The sequence below is a fragment of the Danio rerio genome, chromosome 15, assembly GCF_052040795.2.
Source record: "Danio rerio strain M-AB ecotype USA chromosome 15, GRCz13ab, whole genome shotgun sequence".
Taxonomy (NCBI): domain Eukaryota; kingdom Metazoa; phylum Chordata; class Actinopteri; order Cypriniformes; family Danionidae; genus Danio; species Danio rerio.
In genome coordinates, this window is record NC_141035.1 from 18,241,082 (window position 1) to 18,264,471 (window position 23,390).

Consider the following 23,390-nt stretch of genomic DNA (forward strand, 5'->3'; position numbering starts at 1 on the left):
AGACAGAAATCGCTTCATAAAGAAGGCATTCACAATTGCTCTCGGCTCTTCCAAGGTTCCTTTATTGCTCTTTATCAACAGCGACTGGCCACTTCCCTGCTGTCCTGCCTGTCAAAGGCTGTATTGAAGGCATGAGTGCAGTGTTGTGACGCCTGTCTTCATCTATATTACTTTGCCAGTGGAAGCTTTGCTAATCTGACCTGGGGCCATGCTAGATATTTTTAAAGGGGACACATCATGGAAATCTGACTTTTCCCATGTTTAAGCATTATAATTGGGTCCCCTGTGCATCTACCAATCCAGAAAATGTGAAAAGGGGCAACAAGTAACTTTGTTTTGCTAAGACTTCCTTTGCTGCTCTGATTCTGCTCCTCTAGTGACGCAGGAAGGGGATCTCAAAATATATTATGAGACGTTATAGAAGATAGTGTAGGAGATTTACAGTAGCTATGTTTTATCCATGTATTTTTATGTGCATTTTGGATTATCGCATAATTAAATGCCGAGATGTGCATACATTTTGAAGATACATTGTCAGCATTGTCTTCTGAGGTGCAAGTACTTTATTATATAAGTAAAGACTCGTGCAGCTTTTCTCAATGCAGCAAATTCTGTTTTTCGTTTTGATATTTGTGGATTAATATTTTGATATTGATGCCCTTCCAGCTGCAACCCAGCTCTGGGAAAGTGTTTAACCATGTGGTTGAGAGATAACTATAATAATAATAGTAATTATAAGCTTTTTTTTTTTAAGTACAATTTTGAGATACTATAATTTTGTGAGTTCAATATCAAGATGCATATCGAATCGTCACTTCAGGTGTCGTTACTCCCCTAATGTGGAGAGAGATCATTTTTCTGACTGAAATTGAATGGCTTTAATCCACTACTGGTCATTTCTGATATTTGCACTGAGTGAGATTCACTTGTTTTGTTGTTTCTGGAGTGTCAGAAAAGCATATAAATCTCTGCCCTTTGGAAGCAGAAGCTCGTTTGCATTTAAATGGACATTTTCATTTGCAAAAAAAAAAAATTATGTGCTTTTGCTCATACCCAAATATAGAGGAATTTAACAAGTTTTAAAATATGATCTGTGGTGAATTCAGATATTATATTTTGTCTAAGCTTTTTTTTTCTTTTTTAAATACAAAAACAGGACAAAGAGAAGACACTGGTATAAACATGGCAACCCCAGAGATAAATCAGAAAATACAAATAAATAAATTATAAATTAAAGTGAATAAATAACAAACAAACGGTGGTATTTACCACACAAAGAAGTCGTAATGTTTAAATGTAATTATTACAGTGTGATCAGTTGTTCCAATACATTGTTGGCATAGCACTAATGAGTTTTGCGGAAATCCAAAAAAAGTTGCAATAGTTTGAAATTGGTTTTGAGATTTTGGTTCCAAGTAGCGTGTCCTCTCGAGCTGAATGACTTGATACAATTCACCCATCCATTTTTTGGAGCATGTAAGTTTTCCAGTTTAAAAGTATCCTTTTTTTTTTTTTTGCAAGAGTTAGGCCCATCAAAATGGGACATTGTAAGGACTTTGGAAAAGTGTCTAATGTCTCAGAATATGCAAGGATTGCAAGGCAATGGTCTGACCTCCTTTTGAAAAACCTTTTAAAAGTAATCAAAAATGTATTTTCAGAAATTAAAGAGTTAGGACTAAACCAATACATGTAGGGTAAAGAACCCTCTGCTATTTTACATCTGTCACAAATAGGCGAAATATAATAAAATATTTTACTTAGTTTAGTTTTTTAATAATACATCCTATGAATTACTTTATGTATTTTATGTACTTTATATATATTTTTTTGTTTAAATCACCTGATGTTCATTATGAATGTGAGAACCGATACATCAGGTGATTTTAAATATTTCCTTATCTGGTTTAATATCTGTATTCAGTTTTTGGTTCGAGTGATATATTTTATATCCTAAGAAAAATGGCGAAATACTGTATGTCCCCTTTTAAAGTGGACTCACTGAGAAGTGAACAGTCCTGTTTATTCTGCATGTCTGATGCTGTTGTGGCTACAGGATGCAGAAGATGAGGTTTATGGAGAGACGAGAGCGCTGGATGTGTGTGTTGGGTGAAGGGGACAGACATGAATATGAAATTGGCCTGCAGGCGTTCTCGTCTGTCCTGCTGTTAGAACACATGGGCCTTCGTCTCGCTCGGCCGTCTCTCCAGCAGAGCATCTGTCAGGCCGGCCTGTGTCTTGGAGGATCTCTGACTGAGCTTTCACTTATTTGCCCCATTGTTCAGATGCCAGTGGGAGTGGGGCAGTTAAGTTACTTAAGAACATTAACTAGAGGGATTAAAAAAATAGAGAAACAAAAATAATCTTCAACATCTATTAATTTTGTAAAGATTTCACTTAACACAATGCAAAGCCAATCTTAGTACTAAGTTCTCTGTTTCTTAGTGTATAGTGACTGTTATGTTGTGTTGTTTTGTTTTGTGGTGTTAATACAATAGTATTTCATCAAAAATGCTAAATGTTTTTTTTTTACTTTTTTATTTTAGCATTTGTAATTGTAATCCTTCAGTTTATTTTAATTCAGTTAATTACCAAGTATTAATTGATGTATTTCTTATTTCTTTAGTTAGTTAGTTAGTTAGTTAGTTAGTTAGTTAGTTAGTTAGTTAGTTAGTTAGTTGTTAGTTAGTTAGTTAGTTAGTTAGTTAGTTAGTTGTTAGTTAGTTAGTTAGTTAGTTAGTTAGTTAGTTAGTTAGTTAGTTAGTTAGTTAGTTGTTAGTTAGTTAGTTAGTTAGTTAGTTAGTTAGTTAGTTGTTAGTTAGTTAGTTAGTTAGTTAGTTAGTTAGTTAGTTAGTTAGTTAGTTCAGGTGTTCCCAAAGTTTTCAGCCCGCAACCTCCAATATAACAATGCAAGTGACTCGCGACCCCCAATATCTTCTGAGGTAGTTATTAATACAGAAACCTTGCATGCAACGGCACACATACTTCAATAGGCCCAAGTTTATTCTTCGTTTAATTTTTTTAAATGTATTTGAGTGCTGTAAATGTTTAACCTGGTGCCATAAAATCAATCTGCTGCATCTGACGCTATCGCTGTGTCTTTAATATAATGTAATCACCCCAGGAGTCACAATCCAATAGAACCAGTAGCTAGAAGCTATTATGGTAGCTATATAGTATATATTGATCATAAACTACTATTTTTATCTTCAGCAGGTTATGGATGAAATATGGTAATTCTAATGGTTAATTGAAATAAATTAGATTTTTATAAATCACCAAGTCCCGACCTCCACTTTGGGAAGTCTGTTAAGCCCTGCTCAAACTGTGAGAATCAGCCATGATTTTGTCATCTGAGACAATTTGGAGAATCCTAAAAGAAGATTTCAGACACTTTCCTGCAGTGTGACTACAGCTGCAATGAGCATCCATCAAAGAGCCAATAAGAGCTTCGAATTTGATGATGCAATCCATGCGACAACTCAAATCACTGTGGGGAAATGTTTTATTGTTGAGACACACTGTGAGGAAAATTGCCAACAGATTGTTTACGTTTGCTGTGAGGAATTATTTCAGAACGTGGATAGTGAAAGTGTCTCGGCTAGATGACGTCAAACTCCAGGGGCGTTTTCTTTCATGTTTGGCGTGTCTTTATTGTCGTTTAGTCTGACTTTATGACAGATGTTATCTTACAGTGTACAGCCGACCTTTAGTTAGTTAGTTATTTATTTAGTTAGTTAGTTATTTTTCTAGTTGTTTAATTAATTTGTTTGTTTGTTTGTTTGTTTGTTGGAATTTAACTAGGACTATTTTTTAAAAAGCTGAATGAGGAATAATACATAGAATAATTATTTGAAACATATTTAGTGTCACATTAACATATTTGCTTTGATTGGCATAAAATAATCCTCAAACGTCACTATAATAAATTCAGGATTCCCCACAATTCATTCATGCTGTTTCAAAACAAATCATTTAAGTTAGGTTAATTGGTTTTGACAAATTTAAGTGAATTGGTGAAATTAATTGAACAAACAATTAAGCTGTCCTAAATATGTCAAGAATGGAGTTGTTTCAGCTCATTCTAAATAAGTAGTCTGAATAATTATTTTCGGAGTGTTGTCTGTCATTTCTTATTTTATAATAGCTTTTTTTAATGTTAGCTTTTGTGTCTTGAAGTGGCAAATTTGAATATGTCTTGGTGAATTAGTTTTATATTAGAGCAATATTAGGATGACTACATGAAAGCAGAATTGCCATGTTAGAGTGAACGTCAGAGCAAGTTCAGAGAAACCCGTGCACGAGCTTTCCTCTCAACAGACACGAGGCAAAACATCAAGAGTTTTCAAGTGTTTCTTTCATTCCCGCTCCAGCACCGAAGATGAAATGCATTTGCTGATGTTCTCCTCCTTACGCTAATACTAATACTCTGCTGAAACATAACAAAAGCTATGCTTCTCATGCTGTTTTTTTTTTTTTTATAACTATTGCATCTGAAACAAATGGAAAAAAACATCCCTTAAATTGCACACACACACACACACAATCTACGCTTGCAATAGGTTAACTTTGCTACTGTAGATGGAAATGCATTTGCAGAATAAATTAAGATTTCAAACATAATACCCAGTTACTAATTGTAGTTCTTACCTTGTTTTATTTACTGCTGCTAGATTAACCATAACAACTTCAGCTATTTGGACTGCTGGATGGAAACGAATCTAATTCACTTTTATTTATTGCACATTTTTAAAATAATCACTTCACGATAGGATTACAAACGCCTGATATTTTAAACAATGTGGAAGTGCTTTTTTCAGTTTGTATAGTACAATGGAGATTTTTTATTGTATACCGGATAGCTGTGTCCGAAATCAAATACTTCTCGTGTAGATATACTACATTTGAATTTACTTCATCACAGTTATAAAAGTACATCTATATAGTTTGAATGTAAATGGAATTCAAGCGTAGTACATATGACCTACCTGCATCAGTTGGGCATAGAACAAATGTGTCAGTGGCATTATAGGATAGTAAAGTGTCTATTGGATGCGCACTACAGAATCTTGCTAGTAGTTAGGTATCCAGGTACTTCATGCTGCTACGACTGTTTTTTGAATATTATGACTTGGTACGCATCACGGTGGCGCAGTGGGTATGATCACCTCACAGCAAGAAGATCACTGGTTCAAGCTTCAGCTGAAGTGAAGTGTGCATGTTCTTACTGTGTTTGCATGGTTTTTTTCCGGGTGCTCCGGTTTCCCCCACAGTCCAAAGACATATATATATATATATAATTGAATTAGGGCTGTGCGGTGGCACTGTGAGTTTTGCACTTTCTATAAATAAAGTATTTATTTTATTTTTATACACATTAAAAAGTAATTAGATATTTTAAATGCAACAAGTTGACTTCACTTAAAAAAGCAAGTAAACCCATTGTTACTTATTTAAGTTATCTTAATGTTTCTAATTATGCTCATGATGTGTTTACCTGATCATTTTAAGGGTTTACTTTAAGCACTTTTTAAAGTAGACAACTAATAATTTTTTTACAGTGTTTGAAATCTCATCACTAATATCGATAACTAAATAAATAGCAGAAAATATTGTGATCAGCCTGAATGTAAAGTCTTGAGTACATGTTTTGATTGTTTTAATTATCGTTTTATTTATACACTGAAAAAAAAAAAAACTTAAACAGCACTACCTAATAACACTATTTATTTGGGCTGAATTTAAACAAACAAATTAAGTTGAACATTACTTTAAATTCAGCCCATATAAATTGTGAGAAATTAAAATCAGTTACCTTAAAAAGATGTGGTTAAACCCAGCTAGTGAACACAAAACAAATGAGTCCATAATAAAAGGAGATGTTCAGCTGGTATTCTGACCCCAGCCCTTTATTTACTTGCTAAGAAGCGAGAGCGTCCAGCATATCTTCAGTCTGGTGTTTGTTCGTCAGTCAGTGGGCAGGACTGGGTTGTAAATCAGTGCATCTGAAAAGCCCAAAAGTCCCAGTGGAAGTACATTGATGGTGTTGTAATGTAGTCCAGCATGCATTGCGTTAGTCAGCGGGCCTCTGGTGGCTCATTGATTGACTTTTTGTGTTAAAGCCTGATGCTTTAATTGTGGCCTTGCTGACACACTAACCTTAATGGATGTGGCTGCCGTCGCCTCAGGCCTAAAGCTCTTTCCATCTGGCCATCAGTCTGCCCGGGACAATTCACGTCATGTGATGCTAGTTTCTCTTTACATTAGAGATCCATCAACGAACACACTGTGGCATTATTTGTCTTATATGGCAGGGACAAAGTTATTATTAACTTGTTTGGCCATCACAAGGTCTTGTGATGCTTCAGCGTACCATTCTATAGATAACAATGATGATCTTGTTTAGCAGTTTTAATAATACTTGCGAATAAATGGTGTTTAAAAAAAAAAGCCAAAATGTAAATACTGTCATTGTTTATTTACATGTTGTTTTGTTTTGTTTTGCTTTGCTTCGTTTACTTTTGTATTGTTTTGTTTTATTTTTTTTGTTTTGTTTTGTTCTGTTAAATTTAATTTTTATAATATTGTGTTTTTATTTTGTTTTATTTAACTTAATTTTTATTTTGTTTTGTTTAGATTTATTTTGTTGTTGTTTTCTTCTGTTTAACTTAATTTTGTATTGTTTTGTTTTTTGTTTTGCTTTGTTTTATTTTGTTCTCATTCTTTCATTCATTCATTTTCATGTTGGCTTAGTCTCTTTAACAATCCGGGGTCGCCACAGCGGAATGAACCTTCAACTTATCCAGCACTTTTTTACGCAGCGGATGCCCTTCCAGCTGCAACCCATCTCTGGGAAACAGCCACACACACATTTACACACACTCATACTCATACACAATGGACAATTTAGCTAACCCAATTCACCTGTACCGCATGTCTTTGGACTGTGGGGGAAACCAGAGCACCCAGAGGAAACCCGCGCAAACGCAGGGAGAACATGCAAACTCCACACAGAAACGCCAACTGAGCCGAGGATCATCCAGCGACCTTCTTGCTGTGTGGCGACAGCACTGCCTACTGCGTCATTGCTTCGCCTTTGTTTGGTTCTGTTTAACTTAATTTTATATCGTTTTGTTTTTTGTGTTATTTTGTTGTTTTGTTTTGTTTTGTTTTGTTTTGTTCTGTTTAATTTAATTTAATTTTGTTTTGTTTTGTTTTATTTAATATTGTTTTATTTTTCTTTGTTCTGTTTCATTTTATTTAATTTTATATTGTTTTGTTTTTAAAAAAATAGTTTTAAATAGTTGTTTTGTTCTGTTCTGTTTTGTTTTATTTTGTTTTAAATTGTTTCGTGTTACTTTGTTCTGTTTCGTTTTATTTAACTTTGAATTGTTTTGTTTTCCTCTGTTTAATTTAATTTTATATTGTTTTGTTTTGTTTAATTTAATTTAATTTAATTTTAAATTGTTTTGTTTTGTTCTGTTTCATTTTGTTTCATTTCGCTACCTGACAGGTTTTTGTTCTTCCATTACGCTTTCTGGTAACCTTAAATTTGAAGATTAAAAAAGATTATTTAAAAAATGAAATTATATCCCATAAAGATATCCCATGGTTTCATTTAAGTAAAATTATGATCAATTTATATTATTTTGTTACTTCATTTTAAGCAATTTAACTAAATATTTAAATATACTTAAAGAAAAATAATTATTAAACTCAAATTGAATTATTGAACTTAAATTCAAACTATTAATAAAATATTTGTAAAAATCAATAAATATACTTATTGTTGTAAATAAGTTACAACATAACTGTATAAAATTACACAACATTTACAAAACAATTGCAAGTAAGATATGTAATACATTTATTCTCATTTTCTAGTAAACACTCCAAAAAATTTTTTCTTTTAAAGCTTAAATAATCATCTTTACAGTATGTGAAGCCCACACTGTAGTATCATGTTCATCAGTACAGTTTAATGGCGTCTGTAGGCAGTCGCAGGCAGTATTAACACATCTCTCGGGACGCTTTCACAGATGGTCTTTTTGGCTGTATTTTTATGTAAATAACAGTGCTGTACAGTAGGACACACACACACCGCCCATCAGCACTATCTGCACTCACTTCCATTATTTATCCAGTGAATATTTCATGGTGACATCCTTGTTCTGGACGTCCCGCTCTGCCAGAGGGGCCCCGCTAATGAGGCACGACGGCCCTCTCAGCTGGTCGCCTCACAGCCGGGTTAAATCTCATGTCTTCTTGAGCTTCTTCACGTCCCCTCACTGTGTCTTTTGCTCAGCTCCTTTCGGCGATGTTGTAAGCGGGTCACTAAAAGGTTGCGTGATTAACCTTCATCCTGAATAAAGGGCAGAGAGTTTATGTTTGGAAGTACTTGCTAAGGCAGGAGTGCTGTATGTGTTCAGTGTTCTGGTTTACACATTCAACGTTACTCATTTAAAAAAAGGTAGTCCTAAAGTTTGTGCTTGTTTGGAAGTACTTGCTAAGGCTCGGATTGCATAATCAAGATTTATTTATTTATTTATTTTTTAAAAAGTTAGTCCTCAAGTTTGTGCTATAAATGTGAATAGAACTCGTTTTTGATGCATACTCAACCCTTATATACTGTTGAGGATGTTTTCATCCACTCTGGGGTGATTTACGTCTTAATTTGGCTACAACTTTTTCTGTGTTTCAGTTAGCAGAATGATTTTTTGCTGACAAATCTTATTTGACACATATTTTGAGAGAATGCTTTGAAATTCTTTTAAAAACTCAACAGTATATACAATCTGTACTACCCTTTTGTTATGTTAAAGATGAAAACACCACTAAATTAAACTGCTGTAAAAATGCATCAGATAAATATAGACTGTGATAAAAGGTTACAAAAAATCTAGTCCACAATTAGACTTATATTGAAAACACGTCATTTTGTGTGTGATTTTTCACCAAATCAGTGACATCATTTGTGAACTTGGCAATTAAAGAGTTAAATGCTGTATTTTCTAAACAATTTAGTAGTTTTGGTCAGGACTGGAGGTTGATTAACAGATTTTTGCAAAATAATCAAAACTAATTTTTATCTGATGAATTTTTACAGCTGTTTAATTTAGTTGATGTTTTCATCCCTAACATAACAAAAGGGTAGTACATTTGAACAGTGCACAAGGGTTAAATTCGCATCTGATGAAATATTTCAAGTATCAAAACAATATATATATATATATTAGAATGTGTGCTATTTAAATTCTAAAAATAAACATTGATTTTTAATATATATTTTTAAAGCATACATTTTATTTATTATGCTTTACTGTGCTTTCTATTTATTTACTTTTTGTAGATTTTATTTTAAAGTGGTCATGAAAACATCTCTGACTTGTACAGTATATTTACACTGAAGAGTATTTAATGAGCATGTATTCTACTTTTGGTTTTAAATGTAACTTTTAATGTGCATTTTTGATGCCTGAAAAAAAATGTCAGGGCGATTCACTTGATTTCCCTGATTTCATGAAGAAAAAATAAATGAAGGTTTTCATACATGTTTTATTATGTCAAAATACATATTTCAACAAAAGTACTTGCTATATAAATACTTAACTTGTGTACAAAATTTACATGTAGTGATCAGTGTTGTTTTAGTATTGATAAGGCCATACAAGACACGACAGAAATTGAAATAAAGCCATTCAGAAACACAGTATTGCACTTACTGCACTCCAACAAAATGGTATGGTTTATAATTTGATAAATACATTTTAAAGCTCTTTAACATTATTAAATGAACATGCTGAATCACTAATGATTTACACTGAGTTACAGTTCTTAAGCTCATTTTCAAACAGTACATTTTCAAGATCTGAGCTGCTTTCAGTATTATAGTTATAAATGTCATGTGAAATGGCACTCAAACTCACATTATTAGCATTTAACACTGAATAAAGCACATGGATGTACCTGAGGCAATCAGTTTTCTGTTTTTCAGCCGCAAGAAATAGAAGCCGTTTCTAAAATATAACTTTCTGGTGTTGGTTTGGACAAAAACTCCTTCAAATATGGAAATTATTCATGTGCCATTGCTTTTATTTAGAACACGGTTTAAATCAGCCTTTGGGCTAAACCAGTGGTCACCAAACTTGTTCCTGGAGGGCCGGTGTCCTGCAGATTTTAGCTCCAACCCTAATTAAACACACCTGAACAAGATAATCAAGGTCTTACTAGGTATACTTGAAACATCCAGGCAGGTGTGTTAAGGCAAGTTGGAGCTAAATCCTGCAGGGACACCGGCCCTCCAGGACCAGGATTGGTGACCCCTGGGCTAAACAATCAGACACACTGCTGTTGGTGTTGTCAATCTGGCAACCTCCGCTTGCGTGTGTTTTGAATTAGGAGTGCAATACCTAGTTCAACCACTGGATATCAAACTTACTTACTGCTCTTTTAGAGCGATAGTTCATCCCAAAATGAAAATTCACTCACACAAAAGATACTATGCAAGTCTATGGCCAGCAATTTAGAAAAATTTTCAAAATATCTTTTTTGTGTGTTTAACACACATACAAACAAACGATTTGGATTCCGGAAAGCTTTATAACCACTCAAGTGTGACTAAATACTTGTGACTGTACATTGTCCTTTTTGCATGAACTACCCCTTTAATTTCAGATTAAACTTTTTTTCTGAATATGTTTACGGTGTGAGACTAATGTTGTATGTTTCCTCTTTTGTGTTGGCAGTGAGGGGGTCTTCAAGTGCCCGGAGGACCAGCTCCCATTGGATTACGCCAAGGTAATTCACTCAGCTGTAATCTCTGTTGTAGCACAGATTACTGTTCAATCTCTCCCACAGTGATTGACTTCCAGTGGAGTCTCAGAGGCCTCGTTCTGTGCCTTTATTCGGTGTTCCGCTTTCCTCGAGTGGCTTTGCTGGAGTGTGCTGTGAGTCAGTGAAGAGCCAGAGGCATTGAGTCCTCGTCCATGCTTCTCAAAACACAGGAATAATCACACTAATGAACTACCACAGGCCACACATTTCACCCGGCACGGGGAAATGAATGGAGATGACACAGGGATTCAGTGCTGTGTGGCTTTTCTGCACCACTAAACAAACCTGTAAAAAATATTATTTTATCCTTTATTTACTTTGTTTGTTTTTTAATGGTGCAGAAAGTGTATAGTGCTGTCAAATGAATAATCACAATTTTATCCAAGATAAAAGTTTGTATTTACATGTTATAAATTGCATCCAGAAAGTATTCATAGCTCTTTACTTTTTCCACATTCTTTTATGTTACAGCCTTATTCAAAAATGCATTAAATTCATTCATTTCCTCAAAATTATATGCACAATACCCCAAAATGACAATGTGAAATAATTTTTTTTTAAATTGTTGCAAATTTATTGGAAAATAAACACTGAAAAATCACATGAACTGAAGTATTCACAGCAATACTTTGTTGATGCACCTTTGGCAGCAATTACATCCTCAAGTCTTTTTGAATATGATGCCAGGATGGATAGGAAACGACGATGTACAGCTATTTTTGATCTCTCCAGGGATGTTCAATAGGATTTAGGTCTGGGCTCTGGCTGGGCCACTCAAGGACATTCACAGAATCGTTGTGATGCGACTCCATTGATATTTGGCGGTGTCTGAGGTCAAGAGCACTCTGAAGCAGGTTTTCATTCAGGATGTCTCTGTACATTGCCACATTCATCTTTTCCTCTATCCTGACTATTCTTCCAGTTCCTGCTGCTAAACATCATCCCCACAGCATGATGCAGCAACCACCATGCTTCACTGTAGGGATGGTATTAGCCTGGTGATGTGCAGTGCCTGTTTTTCTCCAATCATAACGCCTGGCATTCACTCCAAAGAGTTCAATTTTAGTCTCATCAGACCAGAGAATTTTGTTTCTTATGGTCTGAGAGTCCTTTAGTTACTTTTTGACAAATTCCAGGCGGGGAGTGGCTTCAGTTTGGCCACTCTACCATACAGGTCTGATTGTTGGATTGCCTCACAGATGTCCTTCTGTAAGGTTCTACTTTCTCCACAGAAGAATGCTGGAGCTCAGATAGAGTAACCATCAGGTTATTGATCACCTTCCTGAATAAGACCCTTCTTCCCCGATCACTCAGCTTAGATGGCTGGCCAGCTCTAGAAAGAGTCCTGGTGGTTCCAAACATCTTCCACTTATGGATGACGGAGGCCACTGTGCTCATTGGAACTTTCAGAGCAGCAGAAATTATTCTGTAACCTCCCCAAGCCTTGTGCCTTGAGACAATCCTGTCCCTGATGTCTATCGACAAATCTTTTATTTCATAATCATAATTTAGAATTTTGAGGAAATAAATGAATTTTATCAATTTGGGAATAAGGCTGTAACATAAAAAATGTGTAAAAAGTGAAGCACTATGAATACTTTCTAGATGCACTTTATTATCATTTTCATAATTCATAAAAATTAACCTAAAATTATAATACTAATATAGTATAAAATTGTACAAGATTACCTACATTTGGTTGAGAATTATTGTGAAATTTGGCTAAGCTGTGTTGAGTTTATAAAAGGGTGTTTCAAAGTGATTAATCTCTTTATGAATGTATTAAATATTAATACAGTTGCCCCCACTGTAAGTATTTCCTATGCTATATATGATTTGAGTTAGGCAGTCATACCCTGGGCTTGTCTAATCTGCACCCAGCCACATTAAAGCAGGAATTTCACCAAATCTTTAATTAGTGTAAGTTAATTTTTCATTTTGCACTTTAGCTAATTAATCAGGTTGAGCTGGGAAAAATGCCACGAGTGTCGGCGTTCATTAAAGAGTCCTTTTTCTCATGTGTGCCCTAGAGACTGGGATTACGAAACCTCTGAGCGCTTCACAGATGATGACTATATATACTGTACCTTGAGTTTACAGAGTCATTTTAAAGTTACTCTGATTAGCAACTTGTAGGATGAGAACTTTTATTTTCATATTATATAATCATGATAAAAAACGTGTCCCAAATTTATTTGTTAATAATCTAAATTATTTGAAAGACATTCATTCCAACACAAACTACAAATCTGCCATTATTTGTTCTCCCTCTAACTTTTTCCAAACCTGTTTATTTTTCTTTATTTTTCTTTCTTTCTTTCTTTCTTTCTTTCTTTTACTTTCTTTCTATCTTTCTTTTTTCTTTGTTTATTTATTTTTTATTGAACACAAAAAAACGCCTTTTAAAAAATGTCGAAAACCAAAAAGCCTTTGGCATCCATAGTTTTTTTTTCTACTGTGAATGTCAATGGCTAGAGTTTCCAACATTTTTCTTTCTAGTTTAACATAAGAAATTTGATTTGATTTGATTTGATTTATTGGTTACAATATGTGGTCACACTTTACAATAAGGTACATTAGTTAATGTTAATTAATGCATTTACTATTATGAACAAAACAACACATCTACTACAGTATTTGTTCATGGTAGTTATTGTTAGTTAATGAAAATACAGTATAGTTCATTGTTAGTTCATGTTAACTTATGGTGCATTAACTAATGTTAACAAGCATGGACTTGGATGTTAATAATGCATTAGTAAATGTTCAGTTATGATTAATAAATGCTGTACATGTGTTGTTCATGATTAGTTCATGTTAGTAAATGCCTTAACTAATGAACCTTATTGTAAAGTGTTACCCAATATGTTTGTCTTAAAGTTTTTGTTTATTCACATTCACAAAAGATATAAGCATTCAAAATTTACAGTTTCTCACTTTCCGCCTATAAGAGTCAAGATTTTTTGTGACCTCACCATGCACTTTAGCTTTTCTTCAGATCTTTTAATCAGTCAAGTGCTCTTTGGTGTTTTAATTGTTCCACCTACAAGCTGAAGCTGATAATCAGTCACTTAAGATGCTTTTCCACTGCATGGCATGGCACGGTTCGGTTCGCACCGCACGTTTTTTCATGTTTCTTAAAAGTACTTGAATTTCTGACATCTTCGATTTAAGGCCTTGAAAGTACTTGAAAATATAGCCTACTTAAAAATGCATGTGTGGCACATTATGGCTCCAATGCTCGTGTTTACACAGTGGCCCATTTTTAAAAGTGTTCCAGGATCTTTCAAACTTGTACAAGAACTACAATTAAATGCAAATGTGTATCAATATTTTAGAAACTGCATTCGAATTTTACCAGTATTCAATTCAATGAATTTTATTAAAGCCTTTTGAACATGATTAAAATTGTTTAAATTTATGAAACTTACACATTCAAAACATTATCATTGCTCTGTCATTTTTAAAAAAAGGTTTAAAATGCAAGTAAAATGTTTCTTAGTACTGGGTTTTGACTGGAACGGGATCTGCTGCATAAAACATATGCTGGAATAGTTGTCGGTTCATTCTGCTGTGGTGACCAATGATAAATAAGGGACTAATCTGAAGAAAAATTAATGAAGGAATGAAAATGTTAAGAAAAGTAAGGTCTGTCATGACGCTACATATAGTAGGGTGTAAATTATAAAGATACTTGATTTAAAATAAACAATGCTTTAAAAAGTCCTTGATTCTGGCGTCTATGAAAGAATGGGAACCCTTGCTTTAGGGGGCTTTTTTAGAATTACTTTGGATGAGGTTCCATGTGAGGCGTGTTATTACCTATATGTGACCCATAAACATAACGGATTGGTCCACTCTTACTATATTGGTCCAGAATCATCACTAGATTTGCGACAAAAGACACCAAAGACACTTTTTTTAAATAGCCATCAGCAGCCACCGGTAAACAGTTTTTCTACCACAGCAATAAAATACACCTGAAATGCATTGTGGTCAGTAGAGGAGCTCCAGATGTTTTTCTTATTGGTGGTAGCCGATGAGTAGGCCCACACAGAATCTGCGAGTGAGCATTTTTAGCCCATCGAGTCTATTTATTTACTTGTGTAAATGTGTGTAAACTTAAAGTTATTGGTTTTGAATGAATTTCAATAGTATCAAGTATCAATAATTTTTTTTACAATACAGTTTGGTTCTTTTGTTAGATAGATATACAGTATTATATAAGAGACTTGTTTTATTTACCAAACAAGTGAATCTAATTGGATTTCCTATGCTTTACTTTAAGCAACATAAAAAGGTTTTTATTTTTTATTTCATATATTAAGTTTTTAGTAATGATACTACCAAAGTCATTCTGCATAAATCCGCAGACATTTACAATATCTAAAAATGTCCACAGACTCTGTCTGGTCCTACCGATGAGCAGATCTAGTAAGAGCTGCAAGAGACCACCCAGCATGAAAAAAAAATTGCACAGTCACATCAGTAAAGGCCGCACAACTACAGCGATAATCACACCTTTTTTAAGAGATACTAAACTGGAATGGAAATGTAAATTGAGCCACGTAAAGCTGAACCTAGGTGAATCGTGCCGAATCATACCGAGTAGTAGAAAGTGTCTTTTTTCACTTGTAACCGAGTGTTTATACAGTATATTTGCATGGGAACTTGCTTATGTAAGAAAATAATAAACGGTAGCAAACACGCTCAGGATTTGAACAAACTGAAAAGTCACAAGCTGAAAACACACTTTTTCAGGCTCTGGTTCAGAGAGACAACAATACAGATTCAGCACAGATTACAAAATGTATCAGATCTTTTAATAACCGTGAATGCTGTCATTTAAAGCAGAGAAGCAGCAGACAGACTGTTATAGACTGTTGTCATGAGTAACAGATGTGCTTTAGCTCCACCACTCTGACTGGCAGAGCTGTAACATAAACAAAACGCCATTGGCTATTTTCAAAAAAAGAGGAGGAGCTACTTAAAATATCATGCCCTGTATTCAGTTGAAATTTCCTCACACATTGAACCAAGCTACGCATTTCAAAGGGATCTTTAAATGGAACAGATTTTTTATTTTGCCCTAAATGAATCACCCGCTTAGTAGAAAGTATGCAAATTTCAGCCCTATTGCCATATTTGTAAGCAAACCGTGGTAACATCTGAGTCATGCTCTGCTGCAGTGTGTTTGACACGCTTCAGGATGGGCACATGCAACAACTTAAACCTGTTCTGTGTTGGAAAGAGCTTTAGTGCACTAATCCGCTGAAACTGTGATTTGCATGAAGTCAGGGGGGAAAACTCTACTTTACTCTACTACGTCTGATGCTCACAATCCTGAACGCACACACACACACAGTTATTGCACAGGCAGTCATTTTTAAAGAGCAGCGAGTCGCCCACAGATTACCCATCACCCCCGCAGGGCCGCAGATCACTGCCTGTCTCTGCCTGTTTGAGGCTGGGCTCACCTCACATTTCTCGTCTCATTCCATCCTCCTACTCTCACAAAGTTATATAGTGAACAGCTGCATTATTATTATGTCTCATTTCATTATGTACTTATGCTTTTCTTTTACAAAAGTAACTAAATGCAACTGTTCAAAAAAGCTATATTTGTTTTGTGTACATTGTGTAGAATTTTTTTTCATGTTTTAAAAACTACCTAAAGGGCGGCACGGTGGCTCAGTGGTTAGCACTGTCGCCTCACAGCAAGAAGGTCGCTGTTTTCAGTCCCGGCTGGGCCAGTTGGCATTTCTGTGCGGAGTTTGCATGTTCTCCCTGTGTTTGCGTGGGTTTCCTCCGGGTGACATGCACTGTAGGTGAATTGGGTATGCAAAATTGGCCGTAGTGTATAAGTGCGTGTGTGTAAACACAAGTGTATGGGTGTTTCCCAGTACTGGGTTGCGGCTAGAAGGGCGTCCACTGCATAAAACATATGCCAGGAAAGTTGGCGGTTCATTCCGCTGTAGCGACCCCTGATAAATAAGGCACTAAGGGGAAAAGAAAATGAATAAATGGACCGAGTTGGGTGTAACGTATTCCTCAGTAACGCGTTACTGTATTACATTTTTGCAGAACGCAGTAATGTAACAAATTACAATTTAAATTTGTGTAATTTGATCACAGCTACTAACGTCAGTGTAATTGCATTACTTACATTACAAATATAGTTTTTTGAAGAAAAAAAAAAAATTTTAAATCACATTTTCCGCTTCAACGTCACTTAATAAGCACACACTTTTAAATTGCTAGAATACGCAAGATGTAATAGCTGCTGACGAGAGTTGTTGGTTCTTCAAGTGGAAATACAGACATTACTTTGATTTCATTAAGCGTAAAAGCAAAAATATTGCTGTGAAATGCAGTTTATGTTTAGTCTTTAAAGAACTTTTAACTGATTTTAACTCAACCAGCAACTTGTTTAAGCACTTAAATAGAAAGCATTCTGGGACAATACTTATCACCAAGGAGGACACCGGTGCCCAAAAACACGTTGGCCAAACACAGCCTAAACAGTCTAAATTGGATTTTTGTGCAGGATCTGAATGTGAAGAGAAGCGTAGCTTCTTAGAGCAGTTCTCATATCTCATCTTTTGCGCACAAAACAAAATAAAACTAACTTATCTAAATGAGCAGCAACAGCCAATAAGTGACCAGATACTGATCTGCAACCTGTGAAACCTCATCTCACGAGGAAACATAACTATTTCACGTTTTGTCAGTTTAGTGGCTAATTCATATGAATTTGGATAAATTTGTATGATTTTAAGATGTAGCACTTAATCCTATACTCCTAAACCCAACCGTCACTGGGGACAAGTAAATCATACTAAATTGTACGAATGATGTACGAAAAATTATCCATTTACTCATGATGTTGTAGTTATTTATATTACTTTTTACATTTTTAAACAAATCTACAAATCATCATGTGTATGGCAGTATGGCTCAGATGGGAGAGTTTATCTTAAAAAAAAAAATCTGTCTATGAAAAAAAGCAAGTGTTTATTGTGTTTGTGTGTGGCTCCATACTGGGTGACATGGAAAGAAAACATCCACGTCTGCAGGGTCTGATGTGCTCAGTCATAGTCCGGCAGATCTGTGTGTGTATGTAAATCCCACAGGCTGGGGATTTGGGCTGATTGGATGGGGAACTGCTCATCCTTCATCAACTTTATGGATGAAGGGAAGATGCAGTAGCCGCTGGATGTAACATACACACACAGATGCACGTGTACGCTCTCGTTTTACAGGGCACTGGCTAAGGTCATGCAGCTTACATAATGTATTTGTGTTTTTAACAAAGCATTATTTTTTTGCACCTCTCTAAATGCAGTTTCACAATGTTGCATCATTGTTGTTTAATTGGACACAATATTGAAAAGATTTGATGCAAAAATAACTATTATATATTGTATCTTTTACATAAGTATATATGGTTCGTTTACATAAGTAAACATTTTGTATACAGTCAGGGAAATAAGTATTGAGCACGTCATGTTTTTCCCTGGGAATAATATTTCTAAAGGAGCTGTTGACATGGAACTCAACCAGATTTTGGTAAAAATCCAAACAATACAAACATAAAAATAAAAAATAAAAATCTGGAAAATGTGTAATAAAATACTGAACTACAAAAATGTATTTAATACTTTTATATAAAAGGCTTTGTTTTGGTGATGGCAGCTTAAAGACACCTCTCATAGGGAGAATGAAGTCACATAAATTGCTTAGGTTTGAGTTTTTCAACAGAGTGTAAAAATCTTGACGTTTCTGTGAGTCTCGTCTATCAAATCTGATCTTTATTTTGATTCAAGCCAGGTGATTGGCTGTGCCATTCTTCAGCTTGATCTTCTGAAACCCTTTTAAGAGTTTCCTTGGCTGTGTTTTGGATCATTGTCTTGCTCAAATGTCCACCCTGGTTTCATCTTCATCCTCCTGCTAATGTAGATGTTGGACTGAAGCGGCTGATATTAATTTACAATGACAGGGCTGAGGGCAGAGGGTTGCTGAAGAACTACTCGTGGATTTCAGCTGCTGTCTGGGCTTTCACTGCGTTTTTACACCTCCTTTTCTTCATGTGTTCAATACTTTTTCCCTGTGTCATTTCACTTTGAAAACTAATTAATTTTGTTAGCTTTGCATAGATGGATTTATTTTCGGTGAAATTTTCAAGTCAACATCACCTTTAAAAATATGTTTTCTTAGAAAAATGGTGATGCATTTAGGCTTATAGTTGTTTCCCCTATTGTATATAGACTTATAATGACATAAATCTTAAAATGATGGATATTTACTTATCATAAGTGACAAAATGTACCTCTTTTAAAAAAAACTTCTAATATTTATTTATTTATTGGTTTGTTTCCCATCCAATTTCTCTGTGATGTCACAAAGGCTGCATTAAACAATGCAGATTTGGAAGCTTATTATTAACAAGTGCCTGTTAGAATCTTAAGATAACATTGGCAATTATATACTGTACATGATTTGCATTGGTGTGAAGCGTTTTGAAAAAACTTAATCTTATTACACAATAATTGTGTTTTAAAGAGATAGTTCATTCAATAATTAAACAACTGAATCCCCATCATTTACACCTCCTCAGCTTGTTCTTACCTGTGTTTTTAACTGGAACTATACCATCAGAGTAAAGAAATTCAAGCTGTAGAATGGCCCAGCCAATCACCTGACTTGAATCCAATAAGGAATACAAAATACAGATCACATTTGACAAATGAGACCCCCAGAAACATCAAGATTTTTACACTCTGTTGAAGTCTGAGCAATTCATGCAACTTCATTCTCCATATGAGAGGCATCGTAAAGCTGTCTAAAAGCCGTTTTCTTAACCCTTGAGTTTCATTAACATTTGGAACCACTTCATTTTTTCATAAACTATCCCTTTAAGATCAATCCTTGCAGTAATTTCAAAGCACTCAAGTACTAACACCCATCCTTCTGAATGATGTGACGCTAGCTATAATTATATCAACAGACAATCCCCTTCCAGCGTGGGAGAAGCCACAGGCGTATAGTGTGCCATAGTTAATAAGTGAACGTTTAAACCCAGACCTCTGTCCTGTCCTTGAGAGCCTTATCCATGAGTGTGTGTTTTAAGAGAGGAGACAGCTCTGATTAATGCGTCCTTGGTGTAACGCTGTGTTATAGATCTATCCTGACCCTGAGCTGGAGCAGCAGATACTGGCGCTGCCCATCCGCTGTATTCACAGTGAAGAGGGCTGCCGCTGGACCGGCCAGATGAAACAGCTACAGGTAATCACGCTTTTCATCTCTGAGACCACATATGCTTGGCTTGGGCAATTTTTTTCTGATGTTTGCTTTTCGAGGGTTGGGTTGACTAGGGATGGGTGATATGGGCGTAAAATGATATCATAATATTTTCTGGTATTTATTGCGTTAATGATTATAATTAGCATGATGTAAGAGCTGATTCATTTATAGAGGAAGCTAGTCACAAATAAACTCCACAGATGCTTTTACTGCCATCTATAACGTTCTTTTGGAGTAAAAGTATGTCAGTAACTGTATTGCACTGTAGTATGTATAATCGCTGCACAGACCGTTTTTTCCGAGTGCCTTTACACAACTCTGAACTAATCAGTTCCAGTTTGTAATCATTGTTGTGGAATTAGTAATTCTTATTGTAGAAGATTTTTAAACGTATATCGTAAACATTGGAAATCATCAATCTCTACTTTGGTCTTGCAATGTAGCTACTGCAAATTTAGTTTGTCTCGAGATGATTTGTTTGAATGTGTTGTGTCTGTATCCACCCCCAGAGCCACTTCTCGACCTGCGCCTTCAATGTGATCCCCTGCCCAAACCGCTGCTCCGTCAAGCTGACGCGCAGAGACCTGCCCGAACACCTGCAACACGACTGTCCCAAACGCAAGGTCAAGTGCGAGTTCTGCGGGAGTGAGTTCACAGGAGAGGCCTATGAGGTGAATATCATAGTATAGAGTACTGTAGGTTTAGGGGTTTTTGGACCAGAGGAACTTTTTTAAAGTTCCTAGAACTCTAGGGATGCACAGCAATAACAATTTTGGGCTGATGCCGTAATCAAAAATTCTAGTTGCACTTGGTCAAACCACCCAAAACCACTTTGTAGTAATTATTTATTACTTTTTGATTTTCTTTCGGTTGAATACAGAGGAAGATATTCTGAAGAATGCTGGAAAAAACTGCCAGTAACTTCCATAGTATATTTTTGTTCTTACTATGAAGATCTCTGGCTGCTTTGTTTCCAACATTTTTTAGAATATCTTGTTTTGTGTTCAATAGAAGAAATAATTTCATCAAAGTTTAGAACCACTTTCATTTTTTGGTGAACTGTCCCTTAAAGATCAATTTCTGCTGTAATTTCTAAGTACGCAAGTAATAACACCCATCCTTATGAATGATGTGACGCTAGCTATAATTATATCAACAGACAATCCCCTTCCAGCATGGGAGAAGCCACAGGCGTATAGTGTGCCATAGTTATTAGAACCTCAATAATAACTCTAATTATTTATTACAAAGTAAAAAAATAAACAGCAATTTTGTAAGATTTTTTTTTTATTAAACTCAGTTACTTAAGTTACACTAATAAAAAAACAAGCAAACACAAGTCAATAAAAAACACATTCGAGAGGTGTCTTTTTTTTACCAGTGCTTCCATGACAGAACAGTTGCACTGTTGCAAGCAGCAGGAACAAGTGTACAACATAGAAATGTCCTGTTGGGGGGTTATTTGTGCGGACTTTGCTTTTCTGGTGAGGATGTGCAGTACATGTAGGGCTGGGCCATTTGGTCTTAAATCAAAATCTCGATTAATTGAACATTTTAACTCGATTTCGATTAATGAGCAATTATTTTATTTATTTATTTACTTTTTTGCCCTTATAGTTCACTGACAAGTTTTATATGCTTATAGTTGCCGCAGAAGTAGAAATCAGCCACAGCCTTTAACAGAGTGGGGTCACGTGACATGGAAATTAATTGAAAAAATAATCCTGGAAAATTTTGATTGATTAAAGGTTCTGAATGTCAATTTTGAGTATTTTTCGATTAATCACCCAGCCCTCAAGTACATGCTTCACAGAGTGGGTTATTGAGCTGTTCAAACTTTGACTGCCGCATGTGTGCTAGCTAGTCAACGATACCATCCACTGCTCTTACTGTTTTGTTGGCGTGGCAACTAACCTCTCTTTTCCTTCTCACAAGTCATTGAAATGAATTGGTTTCATAGCACAGTGCTTTCCGTGTTCTGTGTGAAAGTTGAAGTGATACAACGGCTGACTTGATTTTGAAAGCAGCATAGCCTTTTTTCAGTTCATAATTTCGACTTTTTTTCTCTATTGGCCAAAACCCATAAAAGCCATTTACTAATTTCCTTTGTCTGCAGCATTAGGTTCTTTTCTTAGCCTCAATTTGTTGAACCACAAGTTGTTGTAGGTGATTGAGTCCATACTATTCCATATTTTCCAATTTATAGATTTTGAAAGAGTGAAACTTAATGGCGGTGATGCTGTTGTCAAGTTTAACATCTACTGTAAAACCCAAAAAGTTAAAGTAACCGTTTTGGGAAACCGATTGCATCAAACCATTTAGGTTCAAAAACTAATCCTAATGAGTACTGTGAACCTGCATTTGAGTAAATAAAGCAATTTGAGCACTGTAAAACCCGATAAATGAAGAGAACTCAAACCAACTGAGTTCTGTAAAACCCAATAAATTAAGGCAACTCAAACCATTTGAGGAAACCGATTGCAACAAACCATTTGAGGGAGAAAAAAAATGAATCTATGTGAGTACTGTGAACTTACTCCATTTAAGTTAAAGTAATGAGGTTCTTAATTTACTCATTACCTTCAACACTGAGTTCAAAACTCTTCAAATGAGTCGAATTAACTTTCAGTAAATATTGAGTTAACTACACTCATTTCATTTGATAAAGTTGACTGTTGGGTTTTACTACAAATACGGTTGTATTTGTGAAGCTTATCATGATCAACAAAACACAGAATCATCATCGATGGCTACAGAGATTATATTCTTCCTAGTTAACAGACAAATTATAACTTTATCTTTGCGTTTTTAATTAATTAGCATATTAACTAAAACACTATCTTTTAATGCCTACCAGTTAGTATGTGCTCTGTGTTGAGCACTGCTACATGAAAAAAAGGCTTGTGTGCTTCTCACCATAGTGTAATTCTGCAATGTGTGAAGTCTAAGAATTTGTAATTGGCAAACCGGCAGCTTGAACTCATAGTAGCACAAGAACTGTGGTTGTTTGCTAATATAGTGCCACTCCTATTTTTATACACGCGACGCCAACCTCACGATATACAAAATAGCCTTTTAAGCATTTTATAGGCATCTTTCTTTGTTGTTTTGTGGGTAGGCTTTGAAATTGCGCTTAATTGTTACAATTTGTGATTAAAGACCATTTTATTTGGATTTTTTATTTTTTTTTTTGATGTTTGCTGTCTGTTTCTGCATCATGGAACTGCTTGATATGACTACACAGACATTCTAGTCAT

At 35.2% G+C, this 23,390-nt stretch overlaps 1 protein-coding gene and 1 long non-coding RNA gene across 2 annotated transcripts in view; both read left to right on the forward strand.

The window, feature by feature from the left end:
• LOC137487733 (uncharacterized) overlaps positions 1-23,390 on the forward strand; it is a 753,637-nt gene that overhangs the window by 290,616 nt on the left and 439,631 nt on the right. The window lies entirely within an intron of this gene.
• traf4a (tnf receptor-associated factor 4a) overlaps positions 1-23,390 on the forward strand; it is a 75,898-nt gene that overhangs the window by 40,911 nt on the left and 11,597 nt on the right. The window contains 3 exon segments of the mRNA NM_205762.1: positions 10,743-10,794; positions 20,011-20,115; positions 20,643-20,804. Of these exon segments, the coding sequence (NP_991325.1) occupies positions 10,743-10,794; positions 20,011-20,115; positions 20,643-20,804 (319 nt within the window).